Source organism: Camarhynchus parvulus, chromosome 1 (genome assembly GCF_901933205.1).
Source record: "Camarhynchus parvulus chromosome 1, STF_HiC, whole genome shotgun sequence".
NCBI classification, from domain to species: domain Eukaryota; kingdom Metazoa; phylum Chordata; class Aves; order Passeriformes; family Thraupidae; genus Camarhynchus; species Camarhynchus parvulus.
This window is the reverse complement of record NC_044571.1, coordinates 90,123,758-90,150,145: the sequence shown is the minus strand read 5'-3', so window position 1 is coordinate 90,150,145 and position 26,388 is coordinate 90,123,758. Positions and strand designations below refer to the sequence as shown.

Sequence of the window (26,388 nt, the reverse complement as noted above, 5' to 3'; positions counted from 1 at the left end):
TATTAGATTGCCTCATGTAAAGCAATTCTTTTTACTGTCTTACTTTAAAACATTGATTTCTACAGATATGAGGTGTAAGCTCAAGTAATGTCTTCAGGTGATCCTACTGTCTGCATGTATTGGTTGTTCGGTCAGGAAATAGGCACAGTGGTATGTGAGCTAAATGATGACTTGTTTCACAGTTTTTAATTGTAATAGTGTGTGACTTTCATTATTAACTTAGAATTTATTGGTAGAGATAATTCACAGAGTATTTATAAACAGAATAGTCACATTCAGCTCTGAATTTGGTGGAAAAATACAATAAAGTTTTAGTTCTTACATTTCTCATTAGATAGATACTCTCCATCTATCCCGTCCTGTCATCACCTTTATTTGCAGTGGATGCACTATTGCCTTAAAACAACAAATATTTGAGCAGTCTGTATAACATTCTGGAAAAAATCCAGAAACAGAATTGTTAATGCAGTGTTTTGAGAATATAATTTACCTTAATATTCCTCTTGTGTCCAGATATTCCTAAATAACAATGGGGTTTATCCCAAGTTATGCTGTCACCAGGATGCAATGCATTTTATGTTTAGGGTGTTTTTATCTCTACTTCACGTTCTTCTATGTAAGTAATTAAAACATAAAATAAGACAGATCAACTTATTTTAATTCAAAATAAAAGTTGACTGTTGCTAGCAGAAAATATATGTGAAAGAGAAGATTTTTCTTATTTTAAATTAAAACTAAACCACATTATTAAAAAAACAGGTTGACTACAAGTATCAATCTCAAAGGCATGTTTGGTTCATTCCCTTTCCACTAGGATCTGTGTGTGCAGGGTTGCTAGAAATTTTTGAAATTATCTTATATGGTATTTGGGGAATCTAGTGTGAATAGGAGAAATGCTCATGTTGTGATTAGTATCACCAAGACCCTGAAAGGAAGGAACTCTCCAGATGTGTTGAACTGCTCTCTATTTCATTTGGCTCTTAGTCAGCCATTTAGTAATTTAAAGTATTTCCTCTGCTCTTACACTGGCCCTACAGACTTTGCATACTCTGCAAGTAAGTTAAAATGAGAGTTGAAGTTAAGCATTGGAACTCATAAAAATGGAATTCATCTTGGGTTTTGGCCTTCCTAGGGCTTCCTGGTATATAACACCCCCTTGTAGCAGAGGAAATGTTATTACTATGCACAGACCCAGCTCACATCTATCTGGGGAACTGCACAGCCATCTGCTGAAAACACATCACATCATGTGGATGGCAGACTGCATGAATTGCTGCTATTGTTTATTGTTACACGTCTTACAGTGCTGACGAGCTCCAAATTTATATATAGACCAGGAAAAAGATTAAATACCTCCAGAGGCCAAATAGCTCATCATTTACTTTCTTTGCTAGATCTGCTGGAAACGACTCCTTTCTTTCATTATCAGCAGCTTTAACCTGTGCCTCTGTTTAGGCACTTTAGGTCAGCTACAAATTACTTTGCCTGAATATCTGTCCAAATCTTCCTGTGTCCATTTTGTGACTTAAAGCAATAATCTCAGCTTGAATATCCACTACTAAACTGATGGAAAAGTAACCTTACACTTTCTGAGTGTAGGGGGTAGCCAGAAGCTACCTCAGTCCACTTTCAACCACTGGAGCAGGAGGAGGCACTAGATGAGTCTGGTGTGCTTTGTTTTGTATTACTTTTGTTAAAAATTACCAAAAGATTAAGGGAGTATGAGGGAAGAAAATAAATCATGTGGAAATAATTTGTGCTTGCTGCTGGAGGGAGAAGAGAACTGATACAAAGTCATGGAGTCCCTTCAGCAGCTTTAGTTTTTTTGTTGGAGTGAAGAAATCCTGCAGAAGTTAATAAGGAAGGGAAGGGCTTATGCAGTAGTTTTCCCCTGTTGTGAATATCCATTGAAGGCTACACAGGCCACAGATTCCTCTCTAGAGGAATCCTTTCAAAGAGCTGCTTTGAAAGAAGACCTGACATAACATTGGCAAGTACCAGGGATGCTGCCCAGTCTATCAGGTGGCAGTGCCAAGAGAACAGCTCTTGAGAATGACCAGGTGAAGGAAATAGCATAAATCAGTGGAAAGTACTGAAAGCACCAGAGGATGCTGCAGAAAATCCCCAGAGTCAGGAAAAAACCCATAATCACTGCAGCGAAAAGGTAGACTTCTGATAGCCATAACCTTCTTAAGAAGGTGATCAACTTTCTCAGCAGCTGAATTTGTCCATGCTGGGGCAATTCACTGTAAATTGGGTGTAAGACAGTGGCAGTCCCTTAGGAGTCACTGAGAGCAGAAGGCAGGGCCAGGACTGTGACTGGCGTGTCCTGCAGCTACTGGACTTGCTTCCCGTCAGCTACTCATGTTCCTAAGTTAATGCTCCTTCATGTTTTATCTCCCTCTTTTCCTGTAAATTTGTGACATTTCCATATTTCCTGAGAACCTGGACTCTGTAGATTATTTTGGTAGGATTCTGAAAGGGAGCTCAAGCTAATGAGTTTCTGTAGGAACTTCTAGAAACAGAACTCTGACAGTCAGTGCTGGGCATAAGGAATACACAGTTTCTATGCTTGTTCTTATTCAAGATTATCTGTATAAAGGGAAAAGCCATAGTGTAAATTTAATTGCAGTTTTGATGTCTATGAATGCACAACTAAATAATTAAATTGGAATAACTGTTTCTCATTTTGACAAAAATGCAATTTACTTTCCACCCTTCTGCAGGTCTTCCCACTCACCACCAGCAATAGTGTTCCAGGAAACTTTTCATGCTAAAAACAGAAAAAACAAAAATAACAAAGCAGAGGCAGAAAAAGTGTTCTCAAAATTATATTTTATTTTTCCTAGAGGAATACAATTAACATAATAAATATGATTTTAAGTAATCTTAGAGTTTTTACTAATACTTTAGAGGTTATAGCATTCTAAATTATTTTAACATTGTAGTGTTCTACTAATATGCAGTGAGGTTTTGGCCATGGTTATTAGACTTTAGAGTGCTGGGATTTTCTGAAAAATATACCTTTTCAGATTTGCTAGTCAGAATATATTCCTTTCTAAAATAAAGTTCAATGTTTTGACAATGCCTCTTTCAGTTATTCTATTATATCTTTTTTTTACCTACATAATTTATGTAAATAATATGGGTTTTTTAGGACCTTAGCAAAATAGTTTTCCTTACAAAATTCTCATTTAACCATTTTAGTTAGTACCTCTGATTTTTTTAAAATTACTATATCCTACAGAATATTCTATATCCTGGTTTGTCATTTGGAACAAATTATAAAATGTTTCAGACTGTTCTGGCAGAGCAGAAACACCTTTTTTTGTATCAATTCATCAATTTTTTTGCTATTTCTTATAATGATCAATAAGATTTATGTTGTGGTTTGCTGCTAAGAAAGTACAATATCCACATTTCTGGCTGACTTTCTGTTAAGTGATCAACAATGAGAAAATCCTCAAGTTTTCATTTAATTTGGTTGCATGTTATCTGAATCAGATTGACAATCTGATTAAACTTTGTCAGAAGCACTTCATACTGACATAACTCAGTACAACCATAACTTCTTAAAAAGAAAACTAGCGTTTCTTTCTTTCTGGCTTATTGACTCGTTTTTGTAATGGCATCAAAAGACATCTTAATTTGCTTGTGGGATATATGACTAATAGAGTCATATAATGGAATACCTTTCATCCCCAATGAAAACTACAGTATGAGACTTCATTGTTTTCTCTTGAAGAAATCGTTATGTAATTTCAGTACTTACTGAGATGGAAGATGTTCATTAAAAATCTGAGTCTTGCTTCAAAGCTTCCAAGCCTCAAAGTCAAGTTAATATTTTCTGTAGAAGTGAAAAGACTATAATATATAAAGCAGTTTGAATTTAATTTACATAATGTAAAATAAAACTACTTCAGAGAAGTGCAGAGTTTTAGGAGAATATGAAAATTATATGGCTTTGTTTGGTGAAGCCTAACAATATATTGTATTAAAATGCCTAGTAATCCCCGTGCTCTAATAGGTTTGTTACATACCTGGGTTGTCTTTAAGGGAGTGCTATTTTCTTGTAAGATCACATATTGTAAAAGGTTTCATAATGACATTTATGCATTTCCTAATGTTTAATAACAGTTTGGGTAAACAATAAAGATTCGTAGAGTAGTTTTCAATGTGAAAGAAAGAACATGCAGGATACTTTCTTACCTGGCTGTCCCATAAATTTGGCAGAACAAAATGAAATTATTTAAGAGGAAGTAGCTGGGCTTAAGAAAACAGGCATGGCTGTGGTGGGTTTTCTTTATCCTTTAGCAATACATAATTCTCTTTTGGTCCTTCATATTGTGCATCCAGGCTTAGTAGTGGCTGCTGTCTGGGATTTCAGATAGGCCAGCAAGATACTAAGTCTAGTAGCTTTTGGCCTAACTACTTATTAGTAGTTACTACATTGGTCTGATTTTTCTCTTGCTGTAGGATCTTGTTTTTAAAGCATTAAGTTCTTGAAATTTTAAACCTAAGGCGGGCAAATGGAGGGCATGCAATATCTGGGAATGCAGACACCTACTTTTTCTGTTGGTTGTTGTGGCAGTGTGTCCTAGAGATTATGACATGGAAGCAAATCTCAAAAAGGATGAAAAGCAGCCCAAAGCAGCCTCAAGCAGTGTGTGAGGTGATGTTGAAACTTTATTCATAATCAAGACGTAGAATTCATTCTTGCACATGGGAGATCAAGTTTTCTGCAGTACCCTGTAGTGGGTTGTGCTTGGGTTTAACAGAGGACTGAAAAATAGCTTTGTCCTAGGTGGACTGAACCTGCTTAGTCTGATGACACTACTGCAAGAATTTGGAGTAGCAGCATTCAAGTCAAGTAGGGCTCACTTTGGAACTTAGGACTTTTTGTCAGTGACTAGACAGCCATGTTTTCAACACTTTCAAGTCAAAATTATCTACTCTTCCTGTAATTTAACAGTTTACTGCAAACAGGTGTTGGGTGATCTTCAACATGAAGTGATTAAGAGGGTTTATTAGCTAGAGAAGTTTTTTTATGGGCTGGGACCTAACAAAACACCCATATGCTTTGCAGTGCAAGAAAGAAGAGTAGAGGAAGTACAGAAATGCAAGAAATGAAACAACAATCAAAAAAAAAAGAGACTAAATATGAATTTAACCAAAAGTGAAGGAAATGGTGCACCAGAAGAAAAAGCAAAATTAATAGAGTTGTTTAGTTTAAAGGAAAAAGATCAGAAAATATGGGAAAAAAACTTCCCATTTGAAACTATAAAGCCAAAAGGGCAAATGGTGCCTTGCACCTGTTTTGAGCAGAAGAATAAAGCTCATAGCTTGAGCTCCATCAAGGATTATGTCGGTGGCATATACTTTCTGCAGTTGTTTCTGTTGGATCTTTGTTGGTCTAACTGCACCCACAATATCAGTATTATGTTGCTGCTTAAAGGCATTTTCATTTATGCCTTCTAAAATACAGCTCCCATTCTCAAAGCAATTCTCTTGAAAAAGCTAGTTCTCTTTCCACTGAAAGCTCTGGAATTATTGCCAAAATTAGATAACTAATGGTAAAATTTAGCCCTGTACAGCAAAGGCTGTCTCACATTTAGGTCTCACTTTAATCAACAAAACAAGATTTCTTTGAAGGGTAAGCCTTATTCCATGATTCCACAATAAATTACAAATGTGAAGACTCCATATTTCAACTGTATTCAATCCAGTGTGATGCATTAAGTACAAAAAAAGTAATTTTCCTCACTTGAAGAAATCTAGCATTCAATGTACTGACAGTTTATTAGATACTTGGAAAACTCCAGAACTATGCAAATACTGAGTATAATCTGGTTGGAACCTTTTTGTTTGCTGAGAGTACTTTAGAGGGAATCATTACATAAAGTATATTTAATTTGTATAATTATTGATCAATTCCTTAAAGAGTGATAAATACTCTACTCAGGGGTCTTTACTTGACTGGAGAGCCAAATTACTGAAAGATTGCCAACATCCCTCTCAATCCTTTATAATAAATTCAGAAAAATTGCTGTACCATAAGAATGAAATTTTTTAATATGCATGGTTTTAAATACTGTATGTACTTTTGTGGTGGTTGAAGATGCTAAAGAAAAAAAATCGAGTTTGTATATAAAAGCCAGAAATAGCCTGTTTGTGGAACTGAGTGATAAATATAATAACATGTGACATACCAAGCAAAATACCTGGGTTTTTGTCAACATTTACAATTGTGTACCATAAGGTTGGATTAAGTTTCAATCTCTGTAGGTAGCATGCATTCACTTACATTTTAATAGCAAATGTTTTCTCATCTCATAGATTTAATTTTGTTTTAGTGTATGTAATATCTATATAATATAAAAGTAACCTGAACCTACTCATTTGTCATCTGTGAAAACTTTTATGTATTATCATGAGAAATTGTCATGGCATCTTTCCAAGCTAATGTAGCACTTTTTCATCACCTTGTAATGAGTGTAGGGTTCAGTGTGTCTGTAGTAGTTCAGTTTTGATAAATGCTGTTATCTAAGGCCCTGCTCTTCCAGATGGCAAATAAATGAATGTTTTCTTGTGTGAATTATGGTATTATTCTTCTGTTGTGCAAAGCATGAATCCCACTGATGTCCACAAAATTCTGTTTGACTGGATAATCTGCTTATTCTGAGAAAGGATATAAGAAAGCCTTCCTTGAGAGTCTTGAATACTATTAAAGTGCAATTTACATACTCATGGAGATAGATAGACTTAATTCAGTGCTCAGGTGATGCTTTTCTTCTGTCCTGGCCTTAATGTCCGCAGGCAGGATGGCCTTGTTTTGTTTCATGTTCTCTTTTATCATGTTCCTGGAGATGACCCCCAGAGCCTGCACATTCTTCAGAATGCCTTCTGGGTAGGTTTTTCTCAAGTTATAAAATGGAAAGAATAATTCTTTCAGCTGCAAAAGTGTTAAAAAAATATTGTTAATGTGGTATTCAGTCACTTTTATTTTGTTGTTTTGTGGTTTTTTTTCTTTTCCAGGATTACTTACTGCCATCTACCTTTCCAGAGTAAATGGCTTTATGTTGGAACAGAGAGAGGAAATACACACATTGTAAATATTGAGTCCTTCATTCTTTCTGGATATGTTATCATGTGGAACAAGGCAATAGAACTGTAAGTGCAGATTTTTTTTTTCATTTGTATGTGTGGCCACTTTCATAGCTGTTTTAAATTTAATCTTTAAGAATTATTTGGTTTTTCAAATATGACCAGATCTTTTGAAGCCTTTAATTTCAGTGAATGCATTTGCAGTATTAAGTGGTTTTTTACAGGACATTAGGAATCAGATTTATGTTGGAGACCATAATTATATTTCATATAAAAGAAAAGAAATAATGGTGTACTGTTTAACTATGACGTTCCATGAAATATAGGAAGTCTTTAATCGCTAAAATTCAGATTTTCCTATTTTTATGAGGAAAGCTTGATCACCATGTCCTCCATCCTGTGAAGAGAATAATGGAGGATATTTGCCCTAAGATTGTACAGAGAACTTTTCTTCATTGAACTGTGGAATCATTTAGATGAGAAGGGACAGGAGGAGGTCTCTAGACCAAGCCTCCTGCTCAACACAGTGAGAATTTGAAGGTTAATTCGAACAGATCAAAACCTGATTAAGTGATAGGAAATATAATGAGTGCCTTTTAAATGATAGTTCTCTAACAAGCTAAGCAAGGTGCCTGTGTTGTGGGTATGAAATGGAAAGAGACATACAAAAATCTGGGATACATCTATGCTTCCTGCAAAGTAAAAGCCTTGACAGAAATGAAAAACTCTTTCTCTGCTGGTCCCTCTGTGAAGTTCCAGCAAGAGGAATTTCTATGGGAAAGCTCAAAGTACTTCTTGCAGTTTCTGAGACATTTGCTTCATGTTGTGAGGGACCTGTAACCTCTGGTAGTAAACTGAAATACACTGATCTCAGTGAACCAAGAGAACAGTAACTAAGAACAGGGTTACAGGCCTGCAGTGTAACCCCAGTTCTCAAAAATCCCTTCCTTTCTTTCTTTTCCCTCTATTATTATCATTATACTAATCACTCTGTCCCCCAGGTTGAACTGATGCCTCATTTTCTTTCTCCCTCTCTGCCCTCACCAAACTTCATAGGCACAGTTGTAAAAATCTAGGTTTACCTTCAAAGGACATAAAACCAAGGATTCAAATAGTAATCAGGATTCAAACTCCTGGTAAATCTTTCATCCAGTTCTCAATTTTGGAATGTTTGGTTGCTCTGCGCCTGTGGGACTGCTTGGCTCTATTTAGTAGTTTTGGCTGCAAAAAAGTACTGCTGGAAAATATGTTTTCCACCAGAGTATGATAATTTTGATGAGTTATTCAGGTGGAAAGTGTCCTAATTGTTTTCTGTTGCTCACTTTATTTTGGTGACATTGACATATTGGAGGGCTTTTTAAATCCTCTATTTTAGGACGTCTATATTTACTACATTGAATAGATAATGTCTTTAAGTTTTTGGGAACAACGTGTTTTCATTTTGTGTGCACTTGTAATTTTCTTTCCTCCAGAAATTAGGATATTTCTTTTCTGTAGGGAAATAGATGCAAAGGTTTTTATGGACTCGTAGCCTTCCACCAAGTTTCCCTTTCTAATTACTTCAAAATTCTTCTGGATAAATATTTTAAAATTATTTTAGTGGCCTCAACAAACATTTTTCATGGAAGTAGAGTAGAATGATGCCCCTCTTTCTATGTGGAAAATAAGGGCTGCTTTCTAACGTGCTTCACAACTAATTTGTTGAGATAGGCTAGATGCTGTGCAATATGCTCCCTCTCTAGAACCTTCAAGGAAGCAAGCAGCCCCTCCTAACTATCTTCTTTGTATTTTCTATGCAGGAAAATATCTAGATTTTCCAAATTGTCTCTTTCCATAAGTTGTAAAAGGTAATGACAACATAATAAAGATAGACTGTGTCACCTCAAGTACTTGGAGGTGCTGCATGGTTACCAAAATGGGTTCTTCTTCAAAACAGCAAGTTTGCCATATACTGTTTTGTTAACAGGTGAGCACAGAGGTATTGAATGAGGTATTCATTCATTACTGCTTTTAGTTCTGCCAGTCTTACAAGGATAAAATGATTCATGTAAGCACTCTAAAGCTCCATCCTTTCCATCCAATCTTACCATGTACTCCTTGATATGGAGTGGAGAAGTTGTCCTTGTAAAAGTTTTGCAGGTGGACAGGGGATCCTATGTGTCTCCAGATTAGTTTCTCTGTATTAGAGGAAGAGGTTGGTGGGAATAATTGTGATGTTTGCCACAGCAGCCACTTTTATAAATGCTGCAGTCTCCCTCTGAAGTTGAAATTGGGTGACTCACTAAAGTAATTTGAATGCTCTCTGGTAATAAACTCTGATATCTGTTCCAGTACTGTTGCTTTCCTGCATGTAAAATGGAATGTAGATTAGCTTTTAGAGGAAATGTTATTACCTTTAAATGTACTTCATGAGGATGAACTTATGATTGTAGACTTTCCTTTAGAATAGTACTGAGAAATATGTTTGAAAGAACAGTTTTATTTTGGGCCATGGGTATGTTCTGATTTGATTATATTTTTAATCTCCACATTGTTTTCACATAATTTTTCCATATTTTTCACATTTTAGTATTATAGAATCATAAAATAATTCATGTTGTAAGGCTTCTCTAGAATGTTCAAGACCAACTTCCTGCTTACAGTAACATCAGGTTGTTCTGGGCTATGTAAGTTCACAGGGTCTGTTGATGTTAGATGCTTTCAAAGACAAAAGAAAATAGGAAAAGATATGTATGTAAAATTCGGGAAAATCTTCAGCTTTACCATGAACAATGTAAGGGGCAATGGTGCTCATAACATTATGTTAAATTCTGAGTTAATGATAACATTTCAGAGTCTGAGGTTAGCTTGAAGATGTTAGAGTTCTCTATAAAGCTTGGAAGGAAAGGGATTACCTTTGGTGCAATCATATGTCTTTCAAGCTTATTGGCAAGAAAAGACCAGTAAAAGCCATTGCTCTGCTGCTGTATTCAAGTCCTCAGCTTAGACTGAGGCTTTATAAATAAAATTTTAAGTGTATCAAGCATGTGTATCATCTGCTCTAACAAGCCTGAAGGAGTTCATCCCTCTTCCTTCAATTCTCATCCAGTTTCTAAAACGGAAGGTCTACCAACATAACTTCTGTTTCTTTTAATTGCCCACTCTTACTTTTCACTCATTTGTATCTACTTCTAATGAAATCTCCAGGTAACCCTCATCCTCAGAAACAACCAAATATTTTGAGTCAGTGAGGCCTATCAAATGCCTGCAATAATTTTTTTGTAACAATGATTCTGCTGCAGTGAAAGACTGAGGTGAAAAGGCTTGGTAGTTTGAAGACTTGAAGGGGAAACAGGTTTAGATGCAACATTTTTAGTGTTTGCATATGATGCAAGGAATCTGATCATCTTGTCCTGCACAGCCACTTTTACTTACAAAGTTGACATTTGGTGCAGAGGGCTTTTTGTGATTTTCTTGTATACTTTTGTATCTGAAAGATCTCTAGAGCACTATTTTTTTTTGAGTGAGAGTGGTTTTATGCCATAATCAGAAGCATCTAGTGGAGATACATGTCAAAAAGATTATTGCAACATATATTTCATCATAAATGACTATCGTCTTCTCTTAGGAGAGAACATTCAGAGAGCTTAAACAGAATCTAGTGTTAGTTAGAAATTAAGGCCTGAACAGATAATAATGCAAAGAAAACAGATTTTTAAATTTTTTTTCTTTTCTTTTTTCTTTCTTTTCTTTTTAAGATTATTTTCAGAACTGAGCCATAACCAATTCTGGAAGTTACAGGAAAAATTTCGTTCTTAAATTATCTGCACTGTCTGTGTCTCAGTGGACTTGTGTCCTTGAACAGAGCTGAGAAAAAAACAAGCATATGGGTACCAATTCTTGTCTCAGCCATTTCTATCATCTCATGCATCATCAATACTTCAGGCCACAATAAAGCAATCTTCTCAGCTAAGAATGAATAAATCAAAACTTTTTCACTTGTCATTTCTCTGTCATATAGCAGAGCTAGTCCTTTGCCAGAGGGGTTTGAGGCTCATGATACTGTTTGGTTTTCTACTCTCTAATAAGCAAACAGTTTATCTCTTTTCCTTCCAAATGTTTGGAAACAGCTTTGGAAGAGACAAATAGTCAATGAGCTCAGCATGTCTCCATTTACTCCAACTACAATGAGATCAATTTTCACAGCATGATCATACATTTGGGAAAGTCATCTAGTGTTGGAAAGGAGAAGAAGATCTTTATGTGTCCTCTGAACTCCAAAAATGAAAAATCTGCATTATAAGCCCCCAGTAAGATTCCAGTGTTTTAACACCCCACTATCTAATGAATGAATAACTGAAACTTTCCAAAATTTATGGGATTTGAGGGGTCAAAGAATTGGGCAGACTGGAACTCAACTATGACAGAGCCATAATTTGGTATCTCCTTTCTTAGCCCTTTGTTTGCCCATCCCCATTTCCTAAAATGGAAATTCAGAGTCAGTAGATCCACAGCAGTGAGGGAAAGCAGTACAAGGAGGAGAAGTAACAGCCTAGAAGAATCTGCTACCCTCTCTGTGTGCAGACCCATTAGGAGAAAGTTATTAATATAAAGAAAGCACAATTTTCAAGCTTCCTTTTTCTGGACATTTCAGAAAGCATGTCTAAGACTCAGAGTTATATCTTGAGGTTGAACTGATTCTTGCTTACTCCAGCTCCCAGCTTTGGTCCACATCATATGAAAAGTGTGTCTAACTTATTGATTCTCTTAAATTTCTCTATGGCTCTACCAATGAAAAGAAGGTCTTAAATTTCCTGGAGCACTGCACCTTTATGGAAGGCAGAACTGTGGTTGATGTCCGACTACTGACACTGAAGAAGTATTTGTCTATGCACTTTTTTTTCAGCACAGTCAACTTCAACTTCATAACAATGACTAATATGGATGTTTTCTTTCTTTTCCCTCTCTCCTAACTGCTTCTATCACTTTGTAACACCAGATTTTTATCCTTCTCAGAAATCATTACAGTACTTCTCCAATTGTACAGGCTATTTTTTCTTTCAAAAGGAAAATGGTTTTGATTTGATTCTATTTTGTCATAGCATACTTTTACCTGCTTTAAAGATTGTCTTGCTATTTGAAGTTCTTATGACAGTATTTAAGTCACTTAATTTCTTAGAGTGCATAAAACATTCCAGGATGATTGAGGAATACATCATCTGTGTATTTTCCACATTTTTCTGGGTTCAGATTCTACCATTGCTGAAGTCTTCTTTTTGAGCTTTCTAATTCTAGGATAAAATAATCAAATAAAAGCTTCCATCCTTACAAGTCTTTTGAAAACTGTTTTACGGTGACTGCTGTCTTAATTTCAGTGGAGTTCTGAGTAAGAGTCATGTCTAACATCATAACCACTCTTTCATTTCCCCAAATGAATATACACCAAGTAAATTAATACCGGCTGCTGTCAGGAGCAACTTCTGATGAAGTGCAAAACAACTCAAAAGTGTCAGTATCTTCTTAGCAAATGCCTAGTTTTAGTTCTGTACAGCTGTCATGGGAATCTTTGGTTCCATTTTTCAATTCTGCAATCTGCTTTTTTGTGCTTAAAGGTCAACGAAGACTATGAAACGTTGAAAGTTTTGTATCATTAGCTCATACTTTTTTCTTGCTCTGTTGAAGTTAGCTTTCATTTCAGAAATTTTTTACTGCAAATCATTGCTGATAGTTTTCAGACATGACCTTCTTTTTTTTGTTTTTCTTTTCTTCTGAGTATTGACTTGGATTTGTGTTTTATCCTATTTGTGTCTTTTATTTTCTCAGTCATTCTCAGCTGTACCCTGACTACTATTTGGAAATGAAAAATGCCCTGCTCAACTACTTCACTTATGCCTTATTTTCACCCGCTGATTCTTTATTTTTCCTTTTCTCAAGGAATAGGATCTAGTTAGTTTTTATGCAGCTCCCCAAGACCAGCTTGAAGGAATGGCTATAGAGAAGTATCTGTCATCAGCAGTAGAGTGCTTTATTCAAAATAGCTTCAAATCTGGTTGGTTTTCCAGCACCTCTTCGTCCTTTCCAGGAGCTGTCAGATCTCTGCTTTTGCATTTAATATAATTCAATAGCAGGGTTTTTTTCTTTGTAAGCAGCTCCACAATGGCAGTGTCCAACTCTCCAACTTTATTGGCAACTTTACTGTAATAGCAATGAAGGGAAACAGGACATTTTATGTATATGAAAACAACTTGAGGCAAAATGGAGTTTGTGTGTAGACATTTCCCCATGCAGTATAATTTACTGCATGAAAGCAGTAATTACTGTTATCTGTAGCTCTGATTGTGTTCCATGGGTTCCATAAAATAATGTTATTGATATAATATAGTTAACTAAATAATTGCTTTGTTTAATCCTGCATGTAGTGCAGTCATGATGTCTATCCTCAAGAGAAATTGACTGTACAGCCTAATGCCTTGCTCTCCTTTTACAAGCAGCAGTTCCCTAGGGCTCCAAAAGATATTGTTGTTCTTTCTATTTATACATACCTTTTTTGTGGAGACAAGGAGATGCAAGAAGTGAGGCACTGATCTGCCTTTCGCAGACAGTTCCTGGTCTTAGTGTGGCACAAAGGACAAGGTTTGGGTTCCCTGCCACAGTCCTGTACCCAGAGGGAGATAACATCAGGAGAAGCAGACCAGAGAATATTTACCATGTCACTCCTTTTGTATCCAGCCATCAGGCAGGCTCAGATCACCAAGCAAAAGGTCTTGCAGAACTGAGGAAGTTGCAATGCTTTCACATACAGCAATGCTTTTTTCCTTGCTCCACCTGAACTGGGATTATTTTGTATCACTTTTTTGTCCCACAAACATCTCCCCCGATATGGGACTGTGCATGTTCATCCAAAACCGAACACCAAACTTTATGCTTGCTGCATCTTGTGAATATTCCTCCTTATGTAGTCCTAAGAGGCATCAGTTTTGATACAAATACTTTACTTGCTGTGTACAAAAAAAAATCAATGTTTCTTGGAGCCCTGGAAGGGCGGTGCAGGAGGACTGCCAGAGAATAGGCTGTACACTTCCAAAAAGCTTCAGGAACATCTGTTGTTACCTGTGTGTGATCTTATCTGTGATGGCACGTTAGATACATACAACTATTTGAAAAAGATCCTTTCTGCTTTCCTGACAGAAGCCATGCTATGACTGCCAGACTTAATAGATTCTCTACTTACTCTTACCTATGTATAAACAAAGCTGGCCTCTGTTAAGGAGGAAATTGTGGAGGTTGGATCCTGGCTGGTTAGGAAACCTCCACCCAGCTGCTCTCTCACTCCCTGTCCTCAACAGGACAGGGAAAGAAAATAAGATGGAAAAGTTCATGAATAAAGGGAAAATGAGGAATATCACTTACCAGCTACTGTCAATGGAGAAACCAGACTTGACTTGGAAAAAATGAATTTAATTTATTGTCAGTTAAAATAGAGTAGAATGGTGAGAAACAATGACAAAAACTAAAGCCCCTTCCCCTGAATCCTTATTTTTCCTAAACCAATGATGTATGTATGAAAACTAAAGAATGGTTTGTTGAGTCTTTTGATGGAGTGACATACCTGACAGTCTTAAATGTAATAGAAGTGAAGGAAAAAGGAAGAAGCCAGAGCAAGCCAGGTGTTATACAAAACAACTAAATTATTAAAATAACAAAAAGTAAGGTAATATGAATACTAAGAGCATACTTGTATCAAATATAGAGGAAAAACAATGGGGAAAAATAAAGTCTCATACATTTAGTGCACAGACTGGTGTGTTTGGTATCAACTTTGCTGATAGTGTATATAAAACTGTTATTCAACAAACTAAAGAAGTAACTAGGTGCATGATTATTAAAATTACAATATTCCTAAAAGAAACAAAAAGTGCCTAAGAAAATATACCCAAACCCTACAATATTAATACAGTGCAGTAAATTGCAGGATCCCCCAACTACAATGAATTCGAGAGGGAAATGGAGGAGATTGGAAAATGTATTGTATTTAGTGAAGGTTTCCCCTTTCAGCTGAGCTTTTAGTATGGAAATTTGAGGCTACACCCTCCTGGAATATAAGATAAAAATAAGACTGTTAGTAAAAGACAGGGGGTTTTATACCATTTACAGAGGAACAACAAGCTTTCATATACTATGAAAGTATACTTAGCCTAAAGAGTTGAGGACAACTCATGTAAGAGCTTGCTTCTACCCAAAGAGAAAGTGATGCATTCTTTGGTAAGCAATGTCATATGTATCCTTCAAAGAAACTGGTTGCACAGATTTATCTTAACTGTTCCTGACTTTTAAAATTAGAAGGTACAAAGAGCTGACTAAATGGAATCAATCTTTACCTTAGAAAGACACTATGCTTTTTTCCTTTTTCCCTCCATTTGTCATGATTTTGCCAATATTCCTGGTCATGTACCAAGAGTGGAATGGCCAAGCATCCAACCATGCATCCTGGTTGGCTCAGTGGCCTGGGAGAGCTGCCCAACCCATTGTGCTTTGTCAGCCTCCATGTGCTTCTGCTACCATTCTGTTTGTCCCCAGCTTTCTGGGGAAACATATCTGATGTTTGCTTGCCTCTGCTCTCTCTTATGTCATCTGTCTGTGATCTGTCTAAAAAGTGAATATTCTTATACAATGTCTTCTCGTTTTTTCCTCTTGTTCTCACCCTTCCTCCTTTGCCCATCACTGCATAGGCAGCATATACTCCAAACAGACCTAGTTCTTTCCATCAAAATACTCTGACCAGTTCAGACAGGTGAATCTATGTCAGAAACGGCACTTGAAACTGTCCCAAACTGTCACATGTACTCCCTCAGGACAGATGTACAAGATATGTGTAGGTCTAAGCACTGCTTGGCAACAGCCTCATCTCGCCCCCCAGTTCCGTGTCACTGCCTACCTACCCTGCCTGCTCCAAGGCCTGGTGTTGTGCAGATGATATTTTTATTTCAGTGCAGGTTACTCAGAAACAGAACCTCAGCCAGAGGGGTCCCCTCTGGTAAGTTGACTTGTATAGGAATGACAGCCAAATCTCCTGCTAACTGTGTCTCTGTAAAAATGGTTTTGCTCCATGTCTCAGGAGAAATGGGTCTCAGGGTGCTTGTTGCTGGCACCATCAAAGACAGTCTGTATAGAATGTCACTGTGTAAACTGTCTGTCCACTGCTTTCCTTCTGATCTCATTTCTGTGATGGGATATGCTGCAAAACGCTCATGCAGAATCCTTGCTGGTGGAGACCTCATGTAGGAGAATAACATGCTGCATGTTCAGGATGTCTGGAGTAATTTTTCATTGTCCTTAGCTCAGATCTTTGCCTCTCTGCTTTGACCCCGCTGTGGTTCATGACAAAATAGTTTAAATATTTAAAACATAATGTGGGAAAAGTATAGAGGCCAGAGAAGAGTGTGCATGCTTTTAAGAGTGTTGGAGCATACTCTTCTGGGAAGGAGAAGCCTATGAGACTATGGATCAGTCCACAGTGTTTTAATACTTGAGTTGTCTGAGAATTTTTGTGGCAGCACTCAGTCTTGATTTGGAGTCTGACCTGTGGAAGAGAGGCCAATTTTGCTATAGTGTAGTATTCAGCCAAGGAGGAGACCATTATTTTAGAAAAATCCTTTGAGTAGTTTGGCTGGAGAAGCTTGTTTTGGTTTGTTTCTGTAATTCTGTTGCAGATTGTTTTAAAACTTGGAGCCTAGGTCATTTTACAGATGGTTTCCAGATAAACTCTTCACTTTATGGGCTCTGCCATTCTCTGCCATATTTTTGTTTTCCTGATGACTTTTGGTGAACCAAGACCAGTCATGCAAGTTCAGATTCTAAGCTGAACTCCAAGGGACATGTACTCTGACCCCAGAATGTAGATGGAAGAAAGGTCCTCCTCTGTGCAGGCATTCAGTGTGGATTAGTGCTTGTCTTCTTGCTTTTTATAGCTGCCAGGGCCTGCAGGTCAGGTTAGAAAAGAAGAAAAATCTCCATCTCTCCAATCAGTTTTCTATGATTTGCATTTTCTGTCAGGTGCTGGACATCAACAACTCAATACTAAGTTGTATATGATGTGGCTGATACATGTTGCAAAAAGGGAGGGGATGCCAAGGATAGTAATTAATTTCTATATAGGTTTACAAAGACTCATAGGATGGGTGTTGTGGCTGAGGAGCCCCACTGAACATGCACTGTAGGTGTAGCTGTGTTAGTTGGTCTGAAGATGAGATAAGGTTTTACAGATCAGAGAGAGGCAAGTTGCTCCATTTCTGAAACCTCACTGAAGTAATGCTAAAACACCTCCTGACAGGGCAGTGTAGGTGAGGTTACTGAAACCCTTTTTTTAGTGACCTTGGAACTTGGTGAGTCATGCTATCGGTATCTGAAATTAATCCAGTGAAGACTTTGTAAATCCTTGGCAAATTAGCCTTCAAATGGAGCAAGTAAGGAGAGAGGGTCAGAAAGAGATGGAATAGAGAATAGAAAAGGCAAAAAAGCTGTAAGAATGAGAGAGGGGGGAAATTACTGTAATAGGAAGAATAGTGAGATTTTTAAAAAATGAAGGAAGGATTCATTAAGAAAGAAAGATTCATTTAATGGCAAAAAGGAAATGGAGGAGAATGTTAAAAGATACCTATAACTTTACCTTACCCTGTTAGGCTTTTTACAATTATTTTTAAACCATTGGAGGTACGTGTTAGCACACCTAGAAGCTGAGGTATCTAGCTCTTCTTACAACAAAAAACATTCCCGGATTTTAATTGATTTTTGTATTGCAGATCCACCAAGACTCACCCTGGCCCAGTTGTACATTTAAGCGACAGCCCAAGAGACGAGGGAAAAGTGAGTACAACCAATGGTATAAAATTTTGCAGCATTTCATAGCCTTTATTTGCCTTGCTACTCTTTTCTTTTGCTTACTCACTGATTTTATCATCTGCTTTCTTTGCATGTTTGCAAGTCATTTTAACTATTTTACTGTTCTTAAGAAAAAAAAATTATCTTTGTACAAATTAAACGAGTAAAGATTTGTGATGCAGACAACATGCTGTACTTTGAAATGTATGCCAAAGACAATGTACCTTGAAATGTATAGCCATCTAAATGGTTCCTGTTTACAAAAGCTTGACTTTGTATAAGTAAGGTTTGACTAAAAGTTGGATCATGACTTCGGTACTTGGATAAACACGGGGTTATAAAGGCATTATAATAAGTTTTTATAAGATAGGAAATCTTTTCTTATAGAAGAATTATCATGATAATAACCCAAGTTTGGAACTTGCTGCTGTTTGCAATTCTCAACTCTGTTCACTGTGCACAAGTGGAAACCAAACATATAGTCAAAGCATTAGGGTTGTTACTGATACCACCAGGAGGCACAATCGGAGCTGGCTTTCTTTGTATGGCAACTTTTCAAAGATTAAATATGATTGACAGAATTCTGGTTCTATTACAGCTTTTTTTTTTATGTGTTGCTACTGATATTTGAGCATTTTGCCTGTGTGGAAAGAGTATTCAACTCTCTCATTGGTTTTGATCATTTTTAGTAATTGCATTTCAGTGTGTATTTATAAAGTACTGCATCTTCCAAATGGTGTATCTGTTTGACAGCATGCCCCACATAACAGCTAATAGTTGTTAAAACCTGGCAGCAGTTTGAATTTCTGATACTGATATGGGGGATATTATGCTGAAATTATGGGTACCTAGAAAAGCACTGATGACTGCATCTGATTTTCATTTGCATCGCTTGTCCTTGGACTTACCCATATTGCAAGGGGAACTACACACAAACAGTGCACTTGTGAACCAACCCTCCAACAGCTTCCATGGCACCTCTGAGCCTTTCTGGAAGAATCACAATAGGTCAAGCAATTTAGAATACTATCAAATAAAGTAATTAAGCATATTGAAGTGTAGTGTTGCAGCCTCAAATGAGAAGCCATCAGGAAATGCAGTTTAATTATCTCTGGCAAAATACCTGGTGAGAATAAAGGTTTATTGATGAGGCATCATTCTTGTTTGCTGGCCACAACAGAACCTGCTGATGAGCTACCTAAGGCACATAATGTAGGAAAAAAGGATACTAAAAAAAAATGGTCTTGTCACTGAAGATTTTTTACAGGAATGCCATGCACTGTGTCCAAACAGAAACATAAAAATATTTTTCAGCAGAAAGGGAGAAGATGAAAAGGACCCAGGCAAGAGAGTTAAAAGAGAACTGGCTTGGGGATACAAATGCTTCTTGCTCAGAGGGCACATGGGAGCCATCTGGGCACTGATGAAGTACTAGCATTCAAAGAACAACAGCAAATGCAGACAAATGCCTATGAAAAGCAACCATTGAAAATTATGGAGAGAAGTAGTTGAAAATGTAAGGTATACTAAAACCATCTCAATGCAGCTCTTTATATCCTTGATAGGTTGAGAATGGTGTAAAGAATTAATTGATACTAACACAATACTTGCAGTTTTACAGAATGTAGAATTGGTAGTGTTTACAGGAAGATATCAGTAAAAGGTACACAGGTGTAAGAGAAAATCCAAGCATTAAATCAATAGACAATTCTAAGTTAAAAAAAATAACAGTGGAGAAATAAATTAAACTACATTTTTCAACTTAGTCTCATTAAACTGTAGTTAAAGAATGCAGAATAAATCAATCATTATTTAGAATGAGGAAAAAATAGGGAAAAAAGCAGCTCCTGGGACTTTTTCTGTTCAACATGGTCATAAATAGCCTAGAAAATAGATTAAGCAGTGATGTCACCTGCTGGACTTTAGGAAGCTGAGAAACTCAGCAGTAAAATGGCAGGTTAAATACTGTCTTTTTAAGTATGTGCAGTGTAAATTATGACAAGTGGTACATGTAGGACAAAATATTTCTCACTTTTCATATGAAACAATGGGTGTGAGCTGATGATTCCTGTTTGGTATCAAGAGCTTTGAGTGATGATTGATAGTTCAATGGAAATGTCAGTCAGCTCAGTGCTCAGTAGTGAACAATGAAGCAAATCAAAATTAGGCATTATGCAGAGAAGAATAGAGAACAAAACAAAGCTATTAAAGAAATGCATTGTTCACCTGCCCGCTGATTACTGAGTATAATATTTGTCCTTCTGTGTCTAAAATGAACTTAATGCTTACAGAAATTCAGAGAAGGGACTGGGTTTTCTATATGAGAGACAACTTAGTGAGACAGGAAAATTCACTATGGAAAACACCTGATTGTGATTCCAAGTTTGAAAAAATCACAGTTGATATTAAGAGGATGGAAACAGCTCATAGTGTCTTTCAATGCAAAAACTAAAAGGATGCCAAATGAAGCTGACAGATCAGGCTCCAAACAAGACAATTAAGTACTTCTTCAAATGTGCAATGGGTAGAACCTATGAAACTTTTTCCAAATGCTATTGTGTGTGCTGAAAATGCACTGATCATAAGGAAGACTAGAAAAGTTAGCACAAAAGAAATGTATGTGAGGGTAACTGATGAGATTTGCTGAATTCTCCTAAAATTTCTTTCAGTTCTTAAAGATGAGGTTAAACAAGGCCAGGTGTAGTTGAGGAGAAGGCTATACTTGAATGAGAGAATTACTTAGACTGAGACAATATGTGAGAATATTGCAAACACTTGTCTTCTTTCCATATTATTTAGTATTTGCTCTTGGCCATTTCAATACAAGATACCATCATAGGTAGATTTTTTCTTTAATTTAGCAGAGTTATTCTTAGATAAAAGAGCTGTTTGATGATAGTTCCACCTACTTTGCTAATCTCCACAGCTCCAAGCTAACCACAGACCACCAAAATGTATTGGAGGCAGGAGTCAGACTCCACACATCACGTCATGATAGGCAGCAGATAGAAGTGTTCTTTGCATATGTTTCAGGAACTAAATGATTCAGTCATAATCATTACTGAAAATGCAGATGTTCTTGTACTCTACAAGAGTATTACTCTACAAGTACTTTGCCAAGAGTCCAGTGGTATAGCCTTCTCTGGGGTATTACGAAGTTGGTTACAGACCTGGGACTGTTTCGCTGAAGTAAATAAGTATTTCTCCTATGAACACTGAGTGGTTTAGAGTCCTAAAACATAGTCAGACCTTTCAAAATCTAGGACAATCATAAGAGCTCTGTTTGAAAGCCAGGGAGGTTTGTTCTGTGCCTGTATCTTCACCTTTTTCATTAAGATCCTTTGAATTCCTAAAAGTTCCAATTTATTTCATTGACTGGTGATGGGGTTCCTTGTGCCAAAAGAGTGAATGCAGTTCAAGATGACTTCTGCCATTCAAAACTTCTCCAGAGTGGCTTCCAGGCAAGCTATCTAGGTAAGCTTTGGAGACAAGTCTCTTTTATGAATCTAACAAGCTATGGCTGGAAGACAAACATTAAAGAGAATTTAGGCATTTAATGTGTCACTGAAGAACAATTTGGGGACCAAGTGATTAAGTTCATGAAATATAACTGTGTCTGCCAAATCAATTAATAAGTGTACATTAGGGACAGACTGGAGTGCACAGACATTTATAAGTGGCAGATCTGTAGCAAACATGATTTTTCTTGCTGACAAAGGAAAATACATTAACTGCAACAATCTGCAGTTTCCCAGCAAACGGAGAAAGCTTAATAGGAAAAGGTTTAATGTTATTTACAATTAGCTGGTGGGCTAAACTTCCTATCTCTGAGTTCTGAGATCTAATAATGCCTAAAACAACAAGCCTGTTTGGCAGGCTTGTTTGTTTGTGATTTTTTCTTCAGCTGTTTTGTGTTACCAGGACAAGGAAGGGGCTTGCTGTCATGTACCAGAATGTAATTAGTCAACTGTAAAAAAGAAATTTCCTCCCATCATCAAAAGCATTTGATGAAGAACGATTTAAGTCAAAATGTGAAACAACTCCACTAAACAAGGAAGATCTTGCCAGGACTTCTCTCTCCAAGTCCTGTCCCATGCTCTGGGGTTTTTTTTGTAACTTGATTAAGCATGAGTAATTAAATGAGGTGCCATGAAAGGCAAGATAAATCTTGGGAGTTTTTTCCATCCTTGACTCTTTTTACAGATACTGTTTTTATTTGTCTAGGTTTTCCTCTTCGTTTATGGATGTTTTGCATTTTTACTTCTATTACAGAAATAGAGCTTGCCTTATAAATCTCCCAGATCACTATGACTGAGAGGAGTGGGAATGTTTGATTTTCCTATGGTTCAGACAGGTCAGAATCCAGAGCATCACAAATATCCTGGTAATTAGACTAATCCCATTCACGCAAGCTGGAGTTGTGGCTTTAGTGCTGTACCACAGTGTTAGTACTAAAGCAGCGTGATTACTGTCTGAACAAAAAGAGACATTCCTGACTATGCAGCAAATCTCTTTGCCTTTCATTTTCTTCCCTGAAATTATACTTTGTAACTTGCAATTCTTTATTGCAGTTGCACATTAAGCATTTTAGCAATAGTTCAGGTGAAATGCAGCCTCTGATAAAAGGTATTTAACCTTTTAGTAATTACCTGGAGCATGATATTTTTGCAAAAGAGAGGGATAAAAATCAAAAGGCGAGCCTGCTTCCCCAGGGAAGAAAGGCTTATTAAGAAACAGGGCCACATACTAAATGCTTTTCAATTCCTTCCCTTTTCTGAATATATTTGTACAAAAGCTGAGGTGAAAAGAATATTAGTAGATACAAACTGAGTGTGACTGGTTTGGTACCCAGCTGTAATGCACAGGTGCAAGTGCTTGTTGTGATGACAGTAAGGAGGGCACTCAGACTCCATAACTTATTAAAATACTATTTATTGGAGTGAATACAAAAAGGAGGGTGGGAAGCCCAAGCTGTGTAGCATGGGATGAACCTCCAATAAGGGCATGGCACCAACCTCTCTGAAGAGGCTCTTGCCAGCATTTTGGTCCTTGGAGATCTCCAAAGATTTTTTTTATAAAGCACCATATCCATTTCTGCTGTCAAGCAAAAGGATGTTCACATGAGACATACTGCCTCACAGTAAGATAAAGGCACCTTACCTTCATCAAGTGGGAGAGGCCTACAAAGGTCCTTTAGAAACAGCAGTTAAGTTTTTACCCTGTGGCCAAGAAATATGTGCAGGCCTGAAAGCCAAGTGCTGTGTGCAGCACAACACAGCACAGACCTGCACCTACTCAAGTGAACTGCTATGAGCATCACTAACTCCTGGATATACAAATAGCTTCCATTTGGGATTGCTATACCAACAGTGCAAGCAGCTGCAGTAAGACCCTCCTTGTTCACTCTCTCAATGGCAGCCTATTATCCCAGAATACCATATGGCATCCCGACACAAGAGCTATCCAGTTAGCTGCATACTTTCTGACTCTTGACACAAAACCCCATATGGAGCCATCCAGAGCAAAAATGCTAAATATTCTGGAATTTTTCCAGGGCAGTTTGAATTTTTTTCAGGAGAACAATTTTTCAGGAGCATAAGTAGTTATTGTTCATATTCAGGTATTAAATATATTAGCTGTAAATAATTTCCATATTACCTAGGAGATTCCACAAAAGGAATACTCTCCTGTCAATGAAAATAACCATATCCAGTAGAACTAGAGTATTCCCAGGCTCTTTTGTAGCAGTATCAGTTATACTTGGGAAGAAGGTGATGTTTTGTTTAGCAGCCCAGCCAAATTAGGACTCATGCAAGCTAAAGTGAGTGATAGCAAAGGTGCTGTTGAGGTTTCTCCAGCTAAGAGATTGTCTTGTCATTATTCTTCACAGATTCTTTATATAGAAACTATAAATCCTTGCCTGCATTCTCTGATATATCTGTTTACAGATGATGAATAACTGAGCTATCACAGAAATGTGAGTCTGCCAGTTTAGCCATTTCTAGTCTTCATGTCCAGAACAGGTTCTTAAGACAGATTCTATGGGAAACACTTTCCAGGACACCTAAATAAGCTAGACATCATCTTGTCCATTAGATCTGAAATTAATTGTGTTCAAATGAAGAGTAACTCTACAGTACCAGATCAATATTTCACTTCTTCTCTGTGGAGACAAGGAGATATGATTGTGTTCATTCTTATTTTTCTCCTGACTATTGTTTTCCTTCTCTTTCATCTTTTCAGAAATCTTTGCTGGTATTTCTCTGGTGTGCATGATGATATGAACTCCCAATTCTATAAGAAGTAAAAATTGACATATAAGTTAATTTCTTTTTAATTATTAGGAAAGGAAGCAATTTATTCTCTGCTGGAGGAGGTCTTCAGAATGTTTTGAAGCAATAGCATACATAAATAAAAGGAATATAAGTAGCTGAATGAGAGTTTAATCTGGTGACTCCCTTAGTTTCAAGTTATTTAGGTGGTATCTTAAGTATCAAAGTTTTTTTCTTCAACAAGGGCCAGGGAAGCTAAGACCTTGTAGGAACATGCTACCATCTTTGGTTTTCAGCAGATATGCAATTGAGAAGACTGTCCAGGTGCATAATCATCCAGGGGAATAAAAGGTGTATAAAGGCCTTTTTTTTTTTCCATGTCAGATCTTAAATTGTCGGCAATCTGTAGTAATTTATACTGAAAGATAATTTGAAAGCAAGGTATTATGTGTAGGGCAAATTACAATCTTGGCCATCACTTTGTTATTTCTTTTTATGTTTCTCAATATTTATATGTACCTTTAGAATCAGAAAATGTAAGTGTGTTTTTTTTTCCCTCCTGCAGCTGTTGATAGGCTATGAAAATGGGACCATCGTGTTCTGGGACTTAAGATCTAAAAGAGCCGATCTGAGAGCTTATTACGATGAGGTAAGCAATTTCCATTAATTCAGCAAAGCCATTATTCAGCAGTTTGCCATATGTCTTACCAAGCAGATGGATGTTTATCTAAAGGCATTGCTGGTTCTGGAAATACTGTGTGTGCTATGCTTTTTGGGCAAATTACTGACAATAGAAATCAAAGTCTGAAATCTCTAGTTCTGATGCTTTAGGCTCTCATGAGAGTATGTGACACAGAATGTCCTCCCCTTGATCCTGACAAGTTCATCAACTTCTCTGTGGTGATCCTCAGTTGAACAGAGTTCAATGAGCTGACCTGAGATATAGCTACAATAGGAATTACATAATAATCTCTACTGGGTATGTCTGGAACATTCATTATATTGGAAGATGAATTGCCTTGTGCAGCTATTGATATTGCCTAGTATTTAAGATCTTATGAAACAGTTTTCAAAATTATATTGTCATAGTTATCACACAATTGTCTCTTGTCATTTGTAAGCAGCCTGTGTTAACCACAGATGCAGTTTTTGTATCAATAAGCAAGCTGCTTGAGAAATAGATATATTCCTAGTTATTATGATTTTAGCACTAGCCCTAGGAAAGAATATTCTTTGTTCGGCCAGTCCTCTAAAGTTCCCCATGGATGAATGTGAATGCAACTACAGCTGAAGGTAGAAAAGGACATTTTCTTTAAAGTGATCCAGGCACTAATTGGTTTCCTGTAGCTATGTTTCCATCTTCATCTTGCTATGTATAAGGAGTGTATGCACATTTATTTCCCCTCTAAAAAGCAATCTGTATACATATGGATTTTGTATTCTTTCAGACCTGCTGTCAGAGACACATTAAAGCTACTCTGGGCTTCAAGGTTATGTTTCTGAGCATCAACATAGCAAATGCTCCAAAGGACAAGTTTGAACAGGCCAGCACTTAAGCCTCAAGACATGCCCACTGAATTGTCTCTCAGTGACAGTCTGCTTGTGCAAATACTTGTGAAATTGCACCCCTTCTTTACTTAAGGCTGAACAACTTCTTCCTTTTACAGATCTCCTCAGGAAGGGGAGGGTGGGGATGCCTGTTTGCTCGCTGTCCTCTCTTGTACTCAGAATGAGACTACATGAAGCAGGATCTTCTTATTGCTGATTCCCCTTTTTTTTTTCATTTTGAGACAGAGTGGGTGGATGTTGAAAATTCCTCATACAATTTAGAATTTAGTTGTTCCACTTTTTCAATACTGTTCTCAGGAACTTTTTTTTGCCTTTTAATCAGTCCCATGCTTTCTTCCTCAGTGGTTATTTGCTATGTCATTACTCCACTTTGTGCAACTTGTTCTAGTTTCTTACATACTGAAATAATTGCAAGATTCTTATTTTGTTTTTAAAAGGATTGTGTGACTAGCAATTTTACTTTATTCCAGACTTTCAGGCTCCATGTTCATAATGTTCCAGACCTGCTAGAATTCCCTCAGGGAAGCCACTACCCTTAGGGAGCCACTAAAAAGGGATCTTTTTAAAATCCTGGATTACATGTGCC

General features: G+C 37.0%; 1 protein-coding gene across 3 annotated transcripts in view; it reads left to right on the top strand.

The window, feature by feature from the left end:
* The window catches only part of STXBP5L (syntaxin binding protein 5 like), a 184,841-nt gene that overhangs the window by 83,204 nt on the left and 75,249 nt on the right, over positions 1 to 26,388 (top strand). For all 3 annotated transcript variants that reach the window (XM_030943420.1, XM_030943412.1, XM_030943403.1), the window contains exons 5-7: positions 7,036 to 7,170; positions 17,883 to 17,946; positions 24,799 to 24,882. In XM_030943420.1, the coding sequence (XP_030799280.1) occupies positions 7,036 to 7,170; positions 17,883 to 17,946; positions 24,799 to 24,882 (283 nt within the window). The remainder of the gene's footprint in view (positions 1 to 7,035; positions 7,171 to 17,882; positions 17,947 to 24,798; positions 24,883 to 26,388) is intronic.